Genomic DNA, 18,414 nt, shown 5'->3' with positions numbered 1-18,414 from the left:
GTGTGTGGCGTGCAGCAGTGTGCGGCGTGCAGCAGTGTGCGGCGTGCAGCAGTGTGCTGTGTGCAGCAGTGTGCGGCATGCAGCAGTGTGTGGCGTGCAGCAGTGTGTGGCGTGCAGCGGCATGCAGCAGTGTGTGGCGTGCAGCAGTGTGTGGCATGCAGCAGTGTGTGGCGTGTAGCACTGTGCGGCATGCAGCAGTGTGCGGCGTGCAGCAGTGTGCGGCATGCAGCAGTGTGTGGCGTGCAGCAGTGTGTGGCGTGCAGCAGTGTGTGGCGTGCAGCAGTGTGAGGCGTGCAGCAGTGTGAGGCATGCAGCAGAGAGTAATGCAGCAGTGTGCAGCAGTGTGCAGCAGTGTGCAGCAGTGTGCGGTGTGCAGCAGTGTGCGGCGTGCAGCAGTGTGTGGCGTGCAGCAGTGTTTTGTGTAGCATTGTGCGGCATGCAGCAGTGTGTGGCGTGCAGCAGTGTGCGGCGTGCAGCAGTGTGCGGCGTGCAGCAGTTTGCGGCGTGCAGCAGTGTGCGGCGTGCAGCAGTGTGTGGCGTGCAGCAGTGTGTGGCATGTAGCAGTGTGCGGCATGCAGCAGTGTGTGGCATGCAGCAGTGTGCGGCGTGCAGCAGTGTGTAATGCAGCAGTGTGCGCAGCAGTGTGTGGGGTGCGGTAGTGTGCGGCGTGCAGCAGTGTGCGGCATGCAGCAGTGTGTGCCGTGCAGCAGTGTGTGGCGTGCAGCAGTGTGTGGCGTGCAGCAGTGTGTGGCGTGGTTTGTAAACAACAAGAAAAGCGGACATCAAAGGAAGGGTGAGAGGGAACGAGCATAGGGGGTGTGAGTTATAACTAAAGTTAATTGTTGTAAGAGGGGATGCAGGAAGTGAGGCCAAGCGGGCGTTGGCGAAAGCAGTCTGCTGCTTTCAAGTCCGATGCCAGATGCCAGCTTCGCGCTTGAATGCCTCACATGCACTGGCCATAAACCGCATTCCTAAGGTCTTGTGCCCCTTACTAAATCTCTCTGAATGTGTGAGGCGGCGCACGCGCAGCCAGTAGCTTGTGGCAAATGGAATGCACGTGGTTGTGCGCGTAACCGCCACCCGATCCGCCTGGGAAGCCTTTGGGAGCATTTTCTGAAGCCCCTACATAAGTCTCGCTGAGCGATCGCTTACAATGTCATTCCATGTTTCCTCACATGACTGCAAGTTCAACTATGTATGTTGGCAGCACGGCTAGTTAAAAACAAGCACAGGCAAATCTAACAAGGTCTGGCTTTTTGTTAGGGGACTTGTTTGGTAATAGCTGGATGACTTTGTATATGTTGTTTACAACAGCCCTAGAAAGAAAGTCTCATATTCAAGCAACATCTGTACTCTCAAAGAAGAGTGTTAGAAGAGGAGTTAGAAGATTACGTTTGCATTTAAAGCGGGGAATTTACATGAGATTATTTTGACAAAAGGCCAGTCATTCTTACATAATTATAAAAAACCGTAAGTGTAAATTCAGAAAAATTTTATTAATGCTATCATCCCATAAAAACAAGCATTGGAATAGCCAATAGGTCTCGCCTTTGGGACCTTATAAGTATTTAGTTATGCAGCATAATATCCTTGGTGCAACCATATCAACTGTTGCATGGCTAAACACTTATACGGTCCCAAAGGCGAGACCCATTGGCTATGCCAATGCTTGTTTACATGTGGAGTGTGACTTAGGCAGGGTAGGTAATGTTCTTTTAGCCTTGATGCAGCAGGTTGGGATGCATTTGACAATCCATCTGACTATGCCCGTCTTTGACAGTGTATGCCATTTGTGAGGTTTAGCAAAAGGAACAAAAAGTTGTTGAGTTTTGCGAAAGGGTTTGGTCCTGTCAATTTAGTACATGGAGACCTGCTTGACATGACCCTCTCTGCTACCGAGTCTGGGTGAGGGAAAAATATAAACAGCTCTATTGTCTTGTTGAGGTGAAAGGGTGATACCACCTAAGGTAAATTCTAAGGGCAACACTGTCGTTATGAACCAAGAAGAAAGGCTCCGTCAAGGTCTGCAGCTCACCAACATGTCATTAGGACATAATAGCGACAAAGAAAGCGAACTTCCAGTAGAGAAACTGTAATGAGTATGGTGGTTGAAAAGGAGGGCGTATGAGTCTGATAAGAAATACATTAGGGTACTAGACAGGGGCGGTGGGCAAAGCTGCTTGGGATGACCCATTTTAGTCCTTCTACGAAAGATTTGGGGGCAGATGTAGCAAGCATTTAAGAGTTCACAAAAGGGCAGATTCACAGATTCTGCCCGTTTGCTAAGGCAAAATTTGCTTTTCTGATGCAGCAATCTTAATTTTGCTATTCGGTAACTTTTTACCGAATCGCAAAAAGGGTTTGCGATTCGGTATTAGAAAGGGGCGTGTTTAGGGCGTCCCTTCCTAATACCGAATCGCATCGGTATGTATGAATGTTTTGTGAGCGCAATTGCGGTCTCAAAAACATTCGCATTTTACCACCTACTTCAAGTTGGTGGTAACCCATTCGCAAATGGGAAGGGATCCCCAAGGGACCCCTTCTCCTTTGCGAATGTTTGTAAAACTATTTTTAAGAGCAGGCAGTGGTCCCATTTTCGTTTTTCGTTTTGTAAAGCATCTTGTTTTCCTTTAAGGAAAACGGGCTGCTTTACAAAAAAAAAAAGATTGCATTATTAAAAGGCGATCATGGACAGGGTGGTCTGCTGATCTCAGCAGGCCACCATCCCCGTGATTTTTGCGATTACTAGGGGTCGTAAATTGTGACCTACCTCATTAATATTCATGAGGTAGGCCATTTGCGACCCCTTAGGAGTTGCAAAAGGTGTACTATACACCTTCATACATTGCATTTTGCTATTTCTTAATTGCGAATCCTTGTGATTCGCAATTATGGAATAGCAAAATGTGAGCTACATACATCTGGCCCTTGATGACCAGGATTATGAATAAAGAGGAGTGTTCTCTGTTCTTTATGTAGGCTGCAATGGCGGTTAAGTGAAGACGTACGGAGTGTGAGTTAGGCCCAAATTTTTAAGATTAAGATTAAGATGCAGTAATAGATAAACCTTTTCCACCTGGCAGCGTACCAGATATGCATTCTTCTTTCAGGATGGCCATTGCTTCTCGAGGGAGATTTAGATAACAAAACCCTAGGACCTCAGGAGCAAATTGCTAGTTTGAGAAGCTTGGTGTACCCGATTCTTCCTTGGTACAGTCTAGGAAGATCTGGCCTGTTGAGGAGCTTTTCGTGAGGAAAAAAGGACATCACAAAGAAGGTCAATAACCAGTGTTGTCTGGCCCATGTGGGAGCCACCAGTATGGGAGTGAGAGACATTTGCCAATGTTTCTGGACCACGCTTAGATGGAGTGGAAAAGCATAGGCAAAGATCACTGACCAATTCCTCCTTACAGCATTGTCAATGGACTGTGGATGTGGGAACCTGGAGGCAAATTCTTTGTTTTGCATTTGTGCATTAGTGTAGATTTCGACCTCGGACCCCCTCCGCCCCAAACAGTGGAAGTACAGGAGTAGGACTTGTGGGTGGAGTTTACACTCATGAACTTGTTGCTGCATCCTGCTGACCAGGTTTGCAAAGTTGCTGTCCACTCTCGGAAACTAAAGTAATCTGCCAGGAAATGTATCCGATGGTGAATCGCCAAATGCTCCGTGCTAGTGTTGGCAATAGCAGTGAGTGTGTGTTGCCCTGCTTTTGTTGATGGTACATGGCTGTCATAATGTCTGTCTTTATGAAGCCCACTTGAGGGTCCATGAGGGGCCAGCCCTGCAATAGATTGTTGCTGTTTCACCACTACAGAGAGCAATGGACAATGGCCCGAATCAAGACTAGATCAAGTGACCCTGTGCAATGAGCACAGTTGATAGGTATGTGGAAGTAAGCATCCTTCAGATCGAATGCGGTCATGAAGTCGCCTAGCAGTGGGATGGCACCCAGCAGAGTCACCAGGTGGAAATGTTCTCAGAGAGGCCAGAGGTACACAATGGACCATAATATTCTGTACCTTTAGGGGAATAAGGTATAGGAAGTAAACCCCATTGTTGCAGTGTGCTAGAGTTACTGGTTCTGTAACCCCCTTGCAGATGAGCGCCTGAATCTTCTCCTGAAGAAGGCATTGGTATTTGTGCCAGAGTGTGTGTTTGGGAGGGTGAGGGGGGTGTGTGTAAGGTTTACTTGAGTTGAGGTGAGCCTGAGACAGTAGCCGTGCTCTGTAATGGAGAGAACCCACTGAGGTCTCTAGACAGTGAAGAAGGAACTGCCTAAGTCTCCCCCGACAGGTATTTTGTGATTGGGGAATAGGAGGAGAGGGGTGTTACTGCTTGGAGAAGACAGCTCCTTTGACTGGGTCTCCTATGCCTTGCCCCTGGTGTTGTTGCCTCTGTAGGCCCATCTGGAGTACACTCAGGGGGGGACTGGCGGTGGCAGGCATTCTGTTGCCTCTGGTAGGAAGCGGGATGATATGGGGAGGTGGTATTACTGCCTGCCCTGTACTGTAGCCTCCAAAAGGCCCCGCATGGCGTAGACGCTGGAAAGCACAGCTTCTTTTTTAATTTTCTACCGAATCTGTTCCACATGCAGCCCAAAGAGACGTTTACCATCGAACAGCAGGTTTAGCAGATGCTGTTGTACCTCTGGTTTAAAACCAGAGAGACATAGCCAGGCATGATGTCTGACCAAGATACTGGAGTTGATCCTCTAGCCGAGGTGTTAGCCGCATCTAAGGTACAGCAGATACTGGCATTAGATGGGGCTTTCCCCTTCATTACCAACTCTTGCCCTTTCTGCCTATATTCCTCAGGGAGGTGTTTAAGGCGATCCTGCATCTAGTCTTAAATTGCCCTGTCATATCGGGAGTGCAATCCTCCAATGTGTGGCTGCTTGCACTGCTATCCTCCTACCCTCTGCATCCAGCTTTTAATCTCATTATCAGGAGGGGAAGCGTCTCCTGTAACGTCGGCATGCCCACTGTGTGGACTACTAGCGAGTCAGAACATATGTGCCCACCAATGTAGGGCGAGTCATTCAGTGAGGGTTTATAATTTTTTAACCACCCTAGGTGTGACCAACCTTGCCTTGATAGTATCTCTAAAGGTATCAGAGTTGGTACTGAGCATACCATTGAGCATAAGGAGGAACTGAAAGGTTCACTGAGTCTTGGATAACATTTCAACAGGAAAATCATCATCTTCCTGCGCTCTGTCTGACTTTGTGGTATGTAGTAGTGTAATCAGGGGTGGAAGGCTTGGCTGGATATAGATCCAGATATATATCACACAGGGGATCAACAGTATCGTCCTCCCAACAGTTATCTCTAGGCTCAGGGTCATGGGTGTGTCATGGAGTCTGCAGGGCGGAGTGGGCTGCTCTACCCATAAGACTAGTGTGATGAGCCTTCCAGTGAAAATGGAGGAGGTGAAGCCTGAGGTGGTGGTGGAGGAGGAAGTGATGGTGGAGAAGGAGGATGTGGAGATTGAGCATGGAAGTGGTTAGTGCTGCTGTCCTGGTGTCTCTTAGGAGGGGGACAAAACCAATCTGCTCCTTAAAAGTCAGTTTTCACTTCCTTGGGAGAGTCTCCTATGACTTTGGTGGTAAGCTTTGTGGAGATTCTGCCCGTCTGCGAGTAAATGAAAAGAAGCTCTTTGCAGGCATTTAACTCTTCCTGCAGCCATTGGAGGATGGGTTGCTTTGAATCCTCCGAGATCGCCATCGGGGGCATTTTTGGTGCCAATGCACCTTTGATGTCGAGGGAGGCTTTGATATCATGGCTGACTGATGCGCAGACTTCGGCTTTGGTGCTGGTGTGGGTATCGATGTCAGTGTTGAGGGCTCTGGAGACTTCAAAGGGGCCCTAGGCTTTGGCAAAATCTTTGTAGTCAAAAGAGGGAGCTTTGTCGGCTTCAAAGACTGCTGCCGAGGTTGACCATGGGCGAAAGGTCGTGGTAGCTCGGGTGGCTTTTGTTTAGGCTTGGGGTTCGACGTCAGAGTCGCTCTGGGGTGGTGCTCTGCCTCTACACATGGCCGTTTTACCGGTGTGAGTTGTTTGTGGAGGCCGACCATACTCATGGACAAAGTATTCTTCCTTGGTTGCAAAACACTAGGGTTCTGTTGCTGTCTTCACTCAGACTCAGAGGGGGAGCTAGTGTCAAAACTGGAATGGACCACTGGGCCTCTGAGGGACCGGCCTGTTCATCCACTTCGACGCTGTACCCCTGAAGATGTCCGCAGTATCGTCAGACTCGTGTCTCTGCATTCTCCAATTGGCCCACCTCCGCTTGCATTGCTACTGAAGATTCTTTTTTGACTGGAAGGTGAGGCAGGCCTCACATGTGGTTGCAAAAACAACAGTTGATGGACAGAATGCAGAACAATGTCATACATTCACCCCAGTACAGAGATCTGGGCCTAAATCCATCGTTTTTTTGATAACCATGCCATTCCAGTTTGAACCCAGCCATATGCAAATCAGTCTTGACCCTGTGCCTCATGAGAACAGTCCAGCCCGAACTGCCAAGCCAGGTCCTCTCTGGACTAGAAACAAGCATCCTAGGACCGGTTTCGGGGTTTCACCCCTCTTCAGCCAGGATAGCTTGATTCCAGTGGCATGGAGAGCACGGGACCCACGTCTGGGCATACCCGTCCCACTCGGGGTGACAAATGCAAAAACAACAGTTGATGGACAGAATGCAGAACAATGTCATACATTCACCCCAGTACAGAGATCTGGGCCTAAATCCATCGTGGTTGCATCACACGTGGTTGCATCCTGCTTGGGGGGGAGGGACACAGATTGCCGACTTGATGCCGGCACATGGAAACTCTGAATGGCAATGGGATTAGTACTGGAAGGGTGTCCTTTCTATCACTGTCCCTGCGTTCTCATCAACGAGGTTCTCAAGACGAGGGGGCAGAGAAAACTGGAAGGGGCCAAGGCCCTGGTCTTAATTAATTGAGAGGAAATCTTTTGTTGATGTACATCGAGTTGAGATGAAAAAAACGAGATTGAGGATCAATTGCAGTGGGTTTTCCATAAGTATGGGAGTCAAATGATTGAGTGGGGCTGGCGACAAAGCATTGTTAGGTGCCAAACACGGAGCCCGATCGGTGCACGTCAGACAATGGATATGTCAATTTGTGAAGACCTGCTTCTGATTGGTCCATACAAGCCTGTTTTGGTGCCAGAATATTGTCATGCATGTCGAGTTACTTCCATGATGGAATTGCCTGCGTTACTTCATCTAGATCTCTCTCCTTTCGTGTTCATCCTTTATGGGGCCTCTAAATTTCATGCAAGCACTGTTACCATGGCAAATGTGCTTGCAGTGTCACATAAGCAATAAATTCTCCTTTGCCGAATTTTCCACAGTAGCATGGTACACGGGGGAAAGTTTGAACTTTTTTGGCAAACAGAAAAACATAAAAAAATATACAGGAAATATGAGGAGGCACAGGGCAATCGTGCCCCTGACGAACAGTAATTTGCTCAAAATAAAATATTTCTTCTTTTACTTACAAATGTTAAGTCTTCATTGCGGATTTTGTGAAACATCATTTGGCTGACGTTGTTATGCCTCTGCAATGTTGGGGATAAAGGCACATCAGGAGCTCCATTGCTTCGAAAAATCAAGAGATTCGATTTGTCTGAGGGAAAAGTAAAGCATATAATATTAGCAAGTTATGCCCAAAAGTTGGTAGTAAAAACCTGACAATTGTAATGTTTTTTATATAAAAGTATTATAGAGGAGGCCTGCCTCAATATCCAATTGTTACAAGTGTAGGTGAGCTGAGTGATAACCCTGCCTCTCAAGCACACTCCCTCCATACACCCTACATTTTACAGTCTCTTGTCCTCAGACCTTGCCTTGTGTGCACAGGTCGAGCACCCAGTTGGCCTGCGCCCCAGCCAAATCGAAGAGAGTCAGAATGATGCATTAATGCTGAGTGTGCCCTTTGTCCTCTTGGCTTTACACACACAGTTGCTCTTGAGTGACAGACACTTGTCAGCTCCCTTCCTCAACGCTAGTCACCCCTGTAAGGAAGTCGCAAACCATGAGAAGCTAGGACCCCAAGGCCATGTAATATACACATTTTAAGGAATGACAACATCTTATCTAAAAAGAGAAAAGCTTAGCTTCCCATACACTTTAGTCAACGGCCCGAGCTCCAAGAAGCTTCTCACTTCAGTTGTAGAGTTACTTCTACACTATTCTCCAATTACCACTGAGTTTCTATATGTTGTAGCCACTTTAACAACATTCAGAACAATTAGGTTGGTGACTGGTAAGGTAAATAAAACCTTAATAATGGAACATGGTTCTGGTTGTAACACTTTTAGAGGATGCTGACTGTAATTGGGACTGTGTGTACAATTCTACTGTTTAACAGTTGCTATAGCATTGTTTTAAGTTTCTCGTTTTCAGTGTTCCTAATCATCTAATGATCACAAACAGTATATTATGTTTATATCCAGTGGCCTCATTTTATCATCCTAATATCACTGAACTGGTTCTGATTTTTGTGTTCTTTCTATTTCACCTTCATTTATACTGTAAATATAGGTAAAACTCATAACAATGGCAGAACACACCTCTATTGCAACAATAACATTATGTTTTACTGTTCAATGACAATTCAAAAGGTCATTATTGGAAGTAATCCTCCACTGCTTGCCCAAGTTTACCTGGAGAGTAAGAAGACTTGTTACACAAAGATTTCATGACAGAACAAGTACCTAGTATGTGGGTTGGTGGGGAATACCAGCTCTCTCCATTGTTAGTGCTTGATTGACTCTGTGACCTCAAAGACTGGAGAGAAAGCCTGACATTAAGCAAAACAGTTTTGGAATATTTTTAAGGACTAAAAGAGACAACCATCTACCACCTAAACAGCTCCCAGAGACGCTTCCTCAATCTGATTGACAAAACATTTTTCTCTCAGTAAGTGTGTCCTCCTAAAAGTTTACACGCAAGTCAGTCAAATAGTCAGTCAAATAACTTTATTCAGTTTGTTTGTACAAAACCATCAATGTATATAAAAGGTAAAAACATTGTCAATTCCCAATTAAAAAATGTAAAAACAAGTACATTTTCAAGTAGCTGATTAAAAAAGAGGCAATAGAAATGGACAGCCAAACATACATCAGAATACATTAGGAGACAGCTATGGGGCATGCTTCCTGCCCAGAAGCATGCCGCTTGCTTGTCCCCAAGGAAATAAGGGGAAGGTTCCTAAAGCACACAATACATAAAGTGCATATTTTACAAGACAGTTAATAATATGGTGCAATCTATGATAAAAGCTTCTGTTGGATTATCCAGAAGGCAAATAAAAAGGGACTGACAGAATAACCTATCGGTTCAGATACATCGGATTTAAAAATTCTGTGCGCAATCTGATGCTGCCTAACTCCTAAGTTGAGGGAGATTGGTTTTATCCACCTCCTGCGTATCAGTTGGTATCTAGGGCAGAAAAACAAAACGTGTTCTTCGGTTTCTCAGACAGTAGTACAGGCAGGACATAAATCCAGTACTAGGCCAACCGCCTCCTTTCCAGGAAATTATAGGAGCAGGTTGCCATATCTGAATCTCACATATAAGCTTATGGCAAGAGGGGGAGAAATTCGGTCCAGAAAGGGTTCATATTGTATGCATGACTTTACAGCTAAAATATGTGGATGTTAACTGACCACTGGTCAAATTGTTAGTAAAGTTATTGACCACCAACTCCCAATATCTGACTTTTAATCTCAATAATTCATCTCTTGTAGCCCTAGCCGGTCCTTCATACTCAATGACTTGCACAAGTCTGCAATGTGTTTAAACTGTGGTAAGCTTTTTGCACCATTAATCATCATAACCTCCCGTAGAGAATTTCGATAAACGGTAAGTTGGGGTGTTATCCATAGGCGCAACCAGCAGGTTAAGGGTTTCAGAGCAGCCAAATCCCCAATTCTCTTTAACCCAAGATTATAGAAAAGGGGAATGAGAGGCGTTGTAATCGGTACCAAAATAAGGGATCTAACAAAAATGTTTTCGCAAGTCGTTAACTTATTGATGGTGGTGTAGCCCCAGATCTCAGCTCCGTACAGGGCTCCGCTTTGGGCTTTTGCACAATAGTTTTCCAGTGCTGGGGATAGGGGTTGAGTAAAAGATTGTTTATGAAATCTTGATATAGACCTTTGACATAGGATTAGGTAACTCTTGTTTAGCTGGTATTCCCAATTGAGTGACTCATTCAGCCCTATGCCTAGATAATCAAAGATTTTACCCGCTCCAGGGGCTCGTGGGTAATCTTGATCTCCCGAAGGCCACCCCGTACTTTCCCAAATACCATATAATTTGTCTTGGAGGTGTTGCGTTCCAATCTCCGATCTCTGCAAAATTCCAAAAATCTATCCAGTAATACTTGCAAACCCATTGGTGGGAAAATTCTCTTTGCCAGAAGAGTTAGCTGGGTGGGTCCTAGACCAAAAAATGTCCAAGGGGATTGTATCATCATTAACTTCAAGGACAGCCGAGTGGTGCGCCTTATTTGTGACCACCCACCTAGTTGGGATAGGTCAGAAATAAGGGTCCATGATTTAAGTTTTTTTTATAATCCTTACCTTAACACTCCTGGAAGCCTCGATCAAACCCAGGAAAGAACTGGAACCAACCCAAATTTTGTAATATTTCCTACTCAGAGTACTGATAACACATATCACCCGGAAGCATCAGCCTGACCGGGCCTGGAGGGGCCTTCTTTTAGCACGTCCCCCTCTGTTGATAACCCACGAATTAGACCTGAGGGAAAGGGTGTAGATGTTAGTGTGTCGCATGACTTAACCCATAAAAAAAAATACTTGCAAAATTTTAAGCTGGAACGTTGCCGGCACCAGACTCAAAAGCCAGGATGATTTATGGGTTGGTTATGTTCTGTCCCACGATATTATCGCATTGCAGGAAACTTGGGACACAGCAAACAACCTTTTTTTGGACGGCTATGTTCATTTTTATATCCCAGCAACACCTAGCTTGGCGGGGAGGGCTAAGGGGGGCCTTGCCTTGCTCGTTTCCCTGAACCTGAAAGGATCCGCCAAACAGGTTGATTCTGGCTCCCAACACTGCTTAGTTGTAGAACTAGTGGTGGCAAACTCACCTTCTCTGCTCTTGATTAATTTTTATAATTCTAAAGATAGTGTCAGTCCAAATTACCATCTAGAATCCGTGGGGGAGGTTCTGGATAAATACAGGGCGTTACATAATAGCTTTGAGGTAATTTTAATGGGCGATTTCAATGTCCATCCTTGCAGTCTAGGTTGTAGTTTGGATGATGAGGAGGGTTTTCCCTACGCATCATCCACACATTTTGAACATACCAAATCAGGCGAGGCCTTGGAGAGCCTACTGGCTTCCTCAGACCTCTCTGAACCTGGTCACTGCACGGTGGGGCAGAGACCGTCTACCTTTAAAGGCCCGGACTCAGGGTCAGTCATCGATTACATTTTTGTTTCTTCTTTGCTTTTCCTTTTGATTTTAAACTACAGGGTGGAGGACTCCGCATTCAGTGACCACAACCCGGTGATAGTAGAGGTCGCCTCGGATGGGTTTTTGGCTTTTAAAGATCCTAGTATCCTGGGAACTAGAGCCCTGGTAGTAAAAGACCAGGGTAGGAGGGTAAAATGGGCTCAGGTGTCCCCGATTTCTTTCTCTCAAGAAGTCCTGGCTAAGGTCGAACCAGAGATGGATATATGCCTAGACCATGCCAACACCAACTCTAGTATAGTTGAGGCTTTTGCCATCATTTGCCTACACATAAATGCGGACCTCCTGACTAAACCCAAGTCAGGCTGTGTTACAGGGAAAAAATGGTTTAACACCAATTGTACTAAGGCTCATTCTGCTCTCTTGAAGGCAATAAAGGGTAAATTAAGAAACAGACCTCTAATCACTTCTTTGAGGAAACAGTATAAATCGGCTATCAAAGCACGTAAAAACGAGATCCAGGAAGAAGCCTGGAATAATTTACTGTTACCGGACACCTTGCGGGATAGCTCCAAATTTTGGGGATTGATAAATCACCCCTTTTTTTCCGGTAGTGAGAATCAGACCTTGGAATGTAGTATTCCTGACGAACAGTGGTTAGCCCACTTCGAAAAAATCTATAGTTCTGTCTCGCATGGGAATTCAGAGGGGCTGTCCCCTTTAAATCAGGCCGGTCCAGTTTCGGCCTTCAGGGTGGAGGAGGTAGAAAAAGCCATCCTAGAGACATCTAAGAGTAAGGCACCAGGCCCTGACGGCGTCCCGGCTGACCTATATAGGTCTGCTCCTAAACTATGGGCCAAAATACTAACTAATGTTTTCAATGCTGCGAGACACAAGAATATCCCCGAGTCCTGGGCGATATCTACAATTATTCCAATTTTTAAAAAAGGCCAGAGGGATGATCCGGCCTGCTATAGGCCGATCTCCCTAATTGACTCTGCCGTCAAAATCTTAGGCAGAGTCATTTTGGGCAGATTGAACACATGGTTGGTAGGTAGCAGTATATTATCTGACGCCCAATATGGTTTCAGGGCTAATAGGAGCACGCAGGATCAATGTTTAAATCTCCACTTACTTATTTGCAAATACACTATTGCAAAGGAGGGGTCTCTGTACATGGCCTTTATGGACCTCTCCTCAGCTTTTGACCTAGTTAATAGGTCGAAACTGTGGAGCATTCTTTTGAATACTGGAGTTGATCCCCCTCTGGTTGGATTTTTGGCGGATCTCCATCGTGGTCTATCAGCCTCGGTGAGAGTCACCCAGGGGGGAAGGTGTACCAGCCGCTTCAAGTCAGAGAGAGGTGTAAGGCAGGGATGCATACTGGCACCCCTCCTTTTCACGCTTTACATCAATGCCCTGGACCCAGCCCTGGCCAACGCAGCGGTGGATGTACCACGTGTAGGAGACACCAAGATTCCAGTTCTCCTATACGCGGACGACGCCGTCCTTTTGGCGCGTTCAGGGGTGGCTCTTGACAGACTATTGGCCTCTTTCGGTGACTTTATGACATCATTAGACCTGAAAATTAATACCCAAAAATCACAGGTCATGATCACGGGCCAGGCCAGTAGGAAAAAGAAATCTAAATCCTTTTTCTGTTTAGGCCACGAGGTCAAAAGGGTCCCAATTTTTACCTATTTAGGGGTCATTTTTGACGAGAAGGGCACGTGGGGTCCTCAACACAAACTAAAAGGCAACTCAATGGCAAGATCTGCGGCAGCTATACTTGGCTTTGCCAAACGGTTGGGTAGTCGCCCCCTGGAGGCCATTTTGAAAGTTTATAAAGCTAAATCCCTGGCAATAGCCACCTATGGCTCTGCCATATGGGGCTATTCTAGTAATGACACCATCCAGAGGGTGGAAAACAAGTTTTTAAGATCCTTGCTGTCTGTTCCCCAGTCCACACCCACTTTTACAATACATTCAGAATTGGGTTTGGGGTATGTTGTTGACTTAATCAAAATGGCACCTGTTACATGTTGGCTAAAAACCTGGCTTAATCAAGACATTCCTTTAACCCATTTAATACTAAAGGATTGCCTAGCCCTGGATAGAGCCCACACAATTCCATGGTTAATATATGTTAAAAAGATGTTGAGCATAGTGGGACGTCCAGAGCTATTTAATTCCCCTGAATGTATTAACAAGAAGGACCTCAAGGGGATTAAGACCGCACTAATGACAAGATTAATGGTCGAGAGGGAGGAGATTGAATTAAACAAGCCGGTAGTGAGAAGGAACTATGGGTTAATTACTGTTCCTGGCCTTGAACCCTACCTGGCATTTGTTACAAGCCCACTTCACAGGTCTCTCCTGATTAAATTCCGCTTAAACTTGATACCGTATGTGCTAGGTTTTTATCCCACATGGGCTACCCCGGATAATGCGCCCCCATGTGACTGTGATAATTTTTCATGTCAAGACACATTACATTTTATTATGTTTTGTGAGCGTTTTGTACAGATTAGGACAAAATACCTGTTACCTTTACTTAAAGGGGCTGGCCATGTTCAGGTTCGTCCAGCGCTTCTGTCCCTGCAACTTCTGCCTAACATTACCACTGCCTTTTATGTAGCAAACTTTTTAGTCACAGCTGTTCGCATTAGTAAGAAGCGTGCTAGAGAGCGGCCTACTTTTAACACAACGGATGTGGTCGTGACGGGCGGTGGCCCGTAGTTATGGAGTATTCCATCCCTGTTAGTCTTTTAGATGGAAATTTTATCCCTAAATTTTATTTATTCTTTTTAACTCAGAATTGAACCGATGAAATATGTTCTCTTCACATTTTTAAATTTTGATTATGTTTTTCATTACCAGATTTGTAATTGATGTACTTTTGCTCTGTATTTCACGTACTGTGATTTTATGTCTGTTTTGTCTCTTTTTATGATCTTTTATTGATCGAATAAAAGTAATTGACTGACTGACTGACTGACATTGGTGTCTTAGATATTAAAAAAGAGTCACTGCAAAGAGCAGGATAGGGACTTTTTCCCCGTTCAGGGAAGGTGCATCATTCTTACTATCCATTAAGCGACTAGCCAAATCATTGATGAACAGGGAAAACAGTGTGGGGGCGAGAACGCACCCTTGTCGCACCCCACGCTGTATCGGTATCTTCTCAGTTAGTTCACCATTTTTTTCCCATCTGACTTGGGCATAACTATCCATGTGGAGTTGTGCTATCACGCAAGTCACACCAACCGTGTCCGAAATTATTCACAAATGCAGGTGTAAGTATCGATGGCAGGTGTCCAAATTTTGAGTAGGGTTGCTCGCTTTGCCTTTTGTTATGGTCATGGCCTTCAACATTTTAAGATCGTGCTAGGTATTCTGCATAGCATTTCATGTAACTACAGCTGTCAACATGTTTCTATTGTAAGTTATTTATTACCGCATCTATAAGCATGTAAGGAATTGCTTTTATAGGTGGAACAGGAAGGGCTCGCAACTTAATTTCTTGTGGATGCAGATGAAGAAGTTTCTCCAAATCACAAATAATTTAATTGGAGAGAGAAAAAAATAAACATAGTGCTGCTGTTATGTATGTGGACCTTCCTTATCCTCTAACTCAACATCAGCAGAAGAGCATTCAGCACCAATAAGATGGCATTACAATACAATATAATATAATCCTGACAAGTCGCTGCTATAACAACATCACAGTAGAGGATGGGGGACTGGGAAGAGCTTTGACTCTTTCTCACAGCGGACTCCACTGCTCTAAGAGTAGCTACTGCAATTGGTGCATTTGTAGATTGGCATCTGGCACCACATTATGCAAGATGCTTTCAGCCCCAAACCCTCTGAACCACCACTTTTTGGCACCCTTCGAAGGGGTCCAAGTCTTCAACTGAGCAAGCATGTTGCACTGCAATGGTGATGCTGAGATATTCAAATTAGAGGGACCACAATTTGAAACAAGCATTTACAATGCAATGGTCTCGGCAATATTATAGGTAGAGCTATTGGCATTGCTCATTTTTTTTTTAATCATTTTAGTATCCCTAAATAAATGGCATTGTCATTTCTATTGGCATTAGCTTTTTTTTTGCATATGTGATACCTATTGCATTAGCAGAGAGAGAGTGAGGTAGTGAGATAGAGAGAGAGAGTGAGGTATTGAAATAGAGAGTGAGGTAGTGAGAGAGAGTGAGGTAGATAGAGAGTGAGGTAGTGAGATAGAGAGCCCTAATGAACACTTCTCACCGGGTGGCGAGCTCTGGCACCAGTATGCCCACTCTTAAACACCGCGATGTAAGCACTTTGCGCCCTAAGGTGAACACCTCCCCACTCTGGTCAGTTTATCGCTGTACGGACCCAAAGTAAGGACCTTACAATCTATGTACGCCTATACCTTTCATTATGTGAACATATTTGGGGGACATTAGAAAAAGGTGCAATAGAGGTAGTGAGAGATGTACTGATATTACCTCCTGAGTAAGCCGGCAAGATACTGGGGTGAGCAGACAACTGAACTAGATGTGTGCCAGTGGGTACATTTTAGTGCAGGAACGACGGTATCTGACATCGGGCCTCATCCTTACCACTTAATTTAAACATGTTGGAAATACAACAATGTATTCTACATCTAGAGAAAGACCATAAACTTTGAAGGGTGGTCTCTCGGCATTGACATAAACCACTCCAGGTTGTGGGCTGATTGAAAACTGTCGCACAAGGAGACTTTGTTATCGCAACCTCCACCTTTGGCCAAATGGCACACTCTTAGCCAATCACTTTCCGAACGTGGTCCTGCGATCCCTTTCCAGCAAGACTGGTAGAATTTAAAAATCAATCTAAAAGGAGCTTGTGTGTTTCGGGTCACCTACTTGAACAATTTCATCTTGGGCAAATCAACCTGTTCCTATGCATATACACTAATCTGACAATGTGTGCATCTTTCAAGATGATTCAAGGAAGAAAAAACTTCAAAGGGTATATATATTCCCAGTACCCCCGCGTGGTTTTTATTAACTCAATCAGGGCAGTTTGACCGCACCTGAACGTAATCTGTGTTTCTCTATAGCTGAATTTACTCCGTAAACTAAATTTTACAAGACATTCGCCACCCCCACCCAGTGCTGCATCTCCTCCCCCGGCCCCTTAACACAGCTACCGACAACCACCGTTTTTACAGTTCATAAATTATAAAGTAAGAGAGGGCGAGATTTGGACGCACTGTAATACGACTCCCCTCGCGCTCTTGCTGGCCACTGTGGGCAGCGCTAAAGGCCACTCAAAAGCAAAACAAATCCGCATACTCTGGAGCCTTCCCATGGTGGGTCACACTTGAGAACTAGATGGCCGTCCTCGAAATCGAGGGCTTCCTTTGTGCCCGCTTCTTCGAAACATTCTGCTCAAAGCTCTTTGTACCCCGAGAAGCCACAGTCCCCACCTCACAGGCTTACCACGCAAAAGTCCTTCATCCAGCGGCCCCAGCACATCGCTGAGCCCTAGTTCGGGTCTTCCGCATCCCCCTCCGTGCAGGCGTAGCCAGGCTGGTTCAGCGAGAGCGGTACAGAGGGCGGTGAAGGAAAGAGCACCTGGCAGCGCCGAGGCCAGGCTCCGCTCAGCCTGCTTGGGAGCCCGTGCAGGGCGGCGTACAGTGGAGCCCGAGCCCTGCATAACGATCCGGAGAAAGGAACCCAACAACAGACCCAACCCAGCTGGTACTTCCGGCTTCTGAGCTGTACGGCATGTCGTCACAGCGTGACAGCAATTCCATGCGCCCTGGCGTCATCGCGTTTACTTCTTCTGGTTATGTTTGCTACTGTATTTCTAGAAGTTGCCTTGACAATTTGTTTTTCGTTTTAGTCTACGTTCGTGGTGACACGTTACATTTTTGCCTGTATCACAACATTATCATTCTCACATTCCCAAAATAAATTAGGTTGCTGTCTAAATGGGAGACAATGGGAACACTCGGTTTGCTTTAAAACCCTTAAATCGCTTAGGTAGTTTAGTCACCCTGCCAACAGATAGCAACTTGTCCCATTGAGAACTATTTTGAATGATAATGTTGCCATACAAATTAGTTTCCTCACTCACTGATTCTAGATTTTCATGACAATCGTTTTCTCCTAGAGAAGGCATATTAGAATCTTCAGATACATCAAGACTCGCAGACGTAAGACAGTGAAGCAGCCGAACACGGGAACCAAGAGCAGGGGGAGAGGACGCCATGAACACCGCCGCCTTTCTCCGAGGCGAAGCTGAAATGCCTCGGAGAAAGGCAGCGGCGGTTTCGGATTCGGGGGCGTGTTTTTCATTTCTCTCCTCTTGCCATTGGGTGGAGGAGATAATTAGAAAAGTAGCAAAAAACACGCCCCCGAATCCGAAAAGGACGGGGCCTGTTCGGAGAGACAAACCTCTTCTCCAATGGCTGGCCAGCATTCAAGAGGCCAGCCAATGGAGAAGAGGGGAGAAGAGGGCCGGGTTCAAGCCTCTCTTCTCCAAGTCATTAAATCTCGGACCGAGACTACGCAAGCGCAGCCTTCGAGCCGAGACCTAAAAAGCAGATGCTATGACATACGACCTACAAGTGGGATTACAGCAGGCTCTACTTTTTCCTGACTTTACCTCAGGGATCTAGTATACAGGTGAAGGCACTTACTGGGGATTTGGAATGAGCTCTGTCAATGAGCCTTTCTGCCTCAGTGTGAAATCCAGCAAAGTTAAAAGCTGAGCATGGGAACTCGTCTTAAATCTTTACACAAGTGAAAGCTGCAAATTTTTCTTTTTTTAAAGAAGACTGGAATTCATTGCTGTGGTGTGGAGGACCACACCCTTTATTGTTTGGTCTGTTTTACCGCCTCTACCCTGTGGTTCTGCTCAAACACGTTTGAAGATCACATAAATATGGAAGTGGGA

The 18,414-nt window shown here is 45.7% G+C and overlaps 1 protein-coding gene across 1 annotated transcript in view; it reads right to left on the bottom strand.

Annotated features, from left to right (window-relative positions):
• The window catches only part of JAK2 (Janus kinase 2), a 1,019,755-nt gene that overhangs the window by 188,432 nt on the left and 812,909 nt on the right, over window positions 1–18,414 (bottom strand). Inside the window, exon 12 of the mRNA XM_085635055.1 lies at window positions 7,530–7,657. Coding sequence (XP_085491181.1) covers window positions 7,530–7,657 — 128 coding nt within the window. The remainder of the gene's footprint in view (window positions 1–7,529; window positions 7,658–18,414) is intronic.

Source organism: Triturus cristatus, chromosome 2_1 (assembly GCF_964204655.1).
Source record: "Triturus cristatus chromosome 2_1, aTriCri1.1, whole genome shotgun sequence".
Classification (NCBI taxonomy): Eukaryota; Metazoa; Chordata; class Amphibia; order Caudata; family Salamandridae; genus Triturus; species Triturus cristatus.
This window is presented reverse-complemented; position numbering and strand designations above follow the sequence as displayed.